General features: G+C 32.5%; 1 protein-coding gene across 1 annotated transcript in view; it reads right to left on the bottom strand.

Annotated features, from left to right (window-relative positions):
• Positions 1-356: 356 nt before the first annotated feature.
• LOC105618550 (hyccin) overlaps positions 357-2,945 on the bottom strand; it is a 7,085-nt gene continuing 4,496 nt past the window's right edge. The window contains exon 8 of the mRNA XM_012200082.1: positions 357-892. Coding sequence (XP_012055472.1) covers positions 357-892 — 536 coding nt within the window. The remainder of the gene's footprint in view (positions 893-2,945) is intronic.

The raw sequence follows: 2,945 nt of genomic DNA, 5'->3' as shown, positions 1-2,945 counted from the left end.
ATATATATCAATATGCATAAAACACTTAACGAAACAACCATGTATCTTTAGTTCATATTGTTCCCTCTCCCATTTTTATGTTTATCATGGACATCAATAGAATAATGAACTGACTAAAATTGTTACATGTCAAAAAAATACGACCCTTATAAGTATCGCACAATGTAGTGGCAATATACATTGTTGAGAAAATAGTGCTTGTGATCTTAAATAATTCTAGGAAAAGGCAACGTGTATACATTATACATGGATTTAATAAGATTTTGTTAGATGGAAGAAAATGGCTTATTTGCTTAATAACTTCAACTCATTACTATTATTTTTATGTAACATTTTTTATAGACTTTTTATCGTCATTAAACAGAGCTGATTTGAATAGAAGAACCAATAGATTCTGTTTCATTGTGTGTTCTTAAATTAATAGAATTTTCCATATTATTACCATCGGTAATATCAGTCTCTCTACTTAACGCCAGTCTCTCGCCGTCGATCAACGCTACATTTGGATCTATTATGATCGCATTATTTTCTATATTATTTTTTTTTCGAATCGCACATCCATTGACATTTGCGTCAATTTCTGCTTGCTGTTCACTATTTAACATTGATAAACTCCCTTTAATACTCTCCTTCGATGTCGCCTGAGAACTGAGCTTCTTCTCCTTTTCGGATGCGATGTGAGCATTTTTTGTTACCTTTCCTTCTTTCTCTTTAGGTTTTTTTCCTAGCACAGGGAAATTCGTAATCTTCGAAGCAGTCTTTTGATCCTTTGATTGTCTCATGGAACCAATACGATTCGGCTCAGTTGATTCTGATTCCTCCATGATTGACACCAGGTTACCTTTACCCTCTCCGGTAGTGTCATCTTTTATAACTTGTATTGGTATGTCATCTGAAGACAAAAAAAATGGTTTCTGTATTATAAGAAAAGAAACTTTTATCGTCGAGTTGGAATTGACAATAATAAAAGCAATATTAAAGTTAATAAGCATCTTAGAGGCAAGTAAACACATATACATAATGATTCATTTAAATTACACACGTAAAATATGTATACTATAGATATAATTTGTTTATGTTCGCCTAGAATAGAAATTAAAATAGAATATTTAAATAGCATATTAATTGCACTGTGCATATGCATAGAATGACAAATTTTTTCTTTAATAAAGAAAGATAACAAGAGATATTTTATAAAATGTATAAACCAATATCACATTCATTTTTTTTTCTATTATTTGTAAGTTAATAATACAACTATAGACATATTGTAAATAAGTGGATTTAAAACATTTAAGGAATATGTAGGTTGTGTAGAAAATATTATGTAACATTAGATATAGAGAATATATGCAATGCAGAAAATCAGAATAAAAAAAGAAAGGAATAAATTGCAGAAGTAATACTCAAATGATAACAGAGAAACAGATAAAATAGTAGGAAAGGAACATCGAATACATTTTCTAGTCGAGCAATATACTTGAAATTTTTGGTGCGGGAAGATAAATGTGCCATGTCGACATGCATGTTTTCCAGTCATGCGCTGGTTTCTGTTTAGATTTTGTTTTATGCGTATGTCTCATTATAGCTGGGAGTGGTATTTCTGAAAGGAATACATCCACGATCACATGAATTATTATAAATCAACAACTCATTCCTGCATGTGCGCTAGTGTATAATTGTCAAATTAAAATATAATTGTAAGTTTGATGAAGAATTATAGCGTGATGAGATTTTACGCCATCCTACAGTGTTGTAACTGGAGTGATAATACCATGTGTTTGATGACAGTGTGGCAGTGGCACAATAATACATTGATCTACTGTTGCCTTCTATATATACATTTTCCACCGATTCACGAATGATCTCTCCCAGAGCCTGTTCTTCTAATAAGCTATATAGATGAGCATTAGCTGCCAATCTATCGTCGGAAAAAGTGGAATCGCACATTACGTTACTGTCTTTTCTAGTTTTCTGACTAATATCGTCCTTATTGTCAATAGATGTTTTCTTTGATTGCTGATCTTTGCTCTTTTTAGGAGAGGACTTTATCGGTGAGCTTTGGCTGCTGCTGCATATACTTCCACGTCTAGAACTTTCCAATGAGGAGGAAGACTGCGCCTTCCCTGCGCCTGTATCCTTTTTATCGACCGAATTTGGAAGTGCATGCTTCCAATGCCATGGACGACGTTTGTGGCTGCTCGATACTGCCGGTCGCTGTTGTTTCTCGGCTTGACAATTGCTCAATTCGACCGCAAATAACTTCTCATCCAGATCGTCTAATGACATAGACGCGCAATCCACATTTGTTTGGACTTTTTATATTACTCTCTAACTTATACATATTTTAAAATTTTATAATGTGCGAACTTGGTTCAACATTTTCACATATTATTATTTATAATAATACATTATATACGTATTTTTTATGATTTACGAGTTATTATTAAGGAAATCAAATAATACAGATGAGGGGAAAACATGAATAGTACATTGTACGTGATTTTTCCGAAAATGTGTGCAGTTACCGTATCAATATTGTTTGGACAACTATTCATTCATGAAACAAAAGGTTTTCAATTCAGCAATAATTTCATAAAACTTAGAGGATCATGCAAGCTTGGACCTAAAGTACTCGTACTCGACATTCATGTCCATGCATCCGCTTGTGTATTATTTATGTTTGTTGTATATATCAGGATTTGTGTAAAAGGGGTAACTAATATTCAAACACAATTATAATTTTATTTATATGTGTTAGCTATTTGAATGGAAAACATAGCTGTGATGTTAATATTGTTAGTAGTTTGGCACCTTTATTCACCAGAAATATTCATCAATGTACAAATTTGTGTAAAACGCAATACAAGATCTGTTCCAAAAGTATTTGGTCTTTGTATATATCTCTTTATCTTTAGGCATTCTCTCTCCCTCTCTCCCTCTCT

This window comes from Atta cephalotes (genome assembly GCF_000143395.1).
Source record: "Atta cephalotes unplaced genomic scaffold scaffold00017, whole genome shotgun sequence".
Taxonomy (NCBI): domain Eukaryota; kingdom Metazoa; phylum Arthropoda; class Insecta; order Hymenoptera; family Formicidae; genus Atta; species Atta cephalotes.
This window is presented reverse-complemented; position numbering and strand designations above follow the sequence as displayed.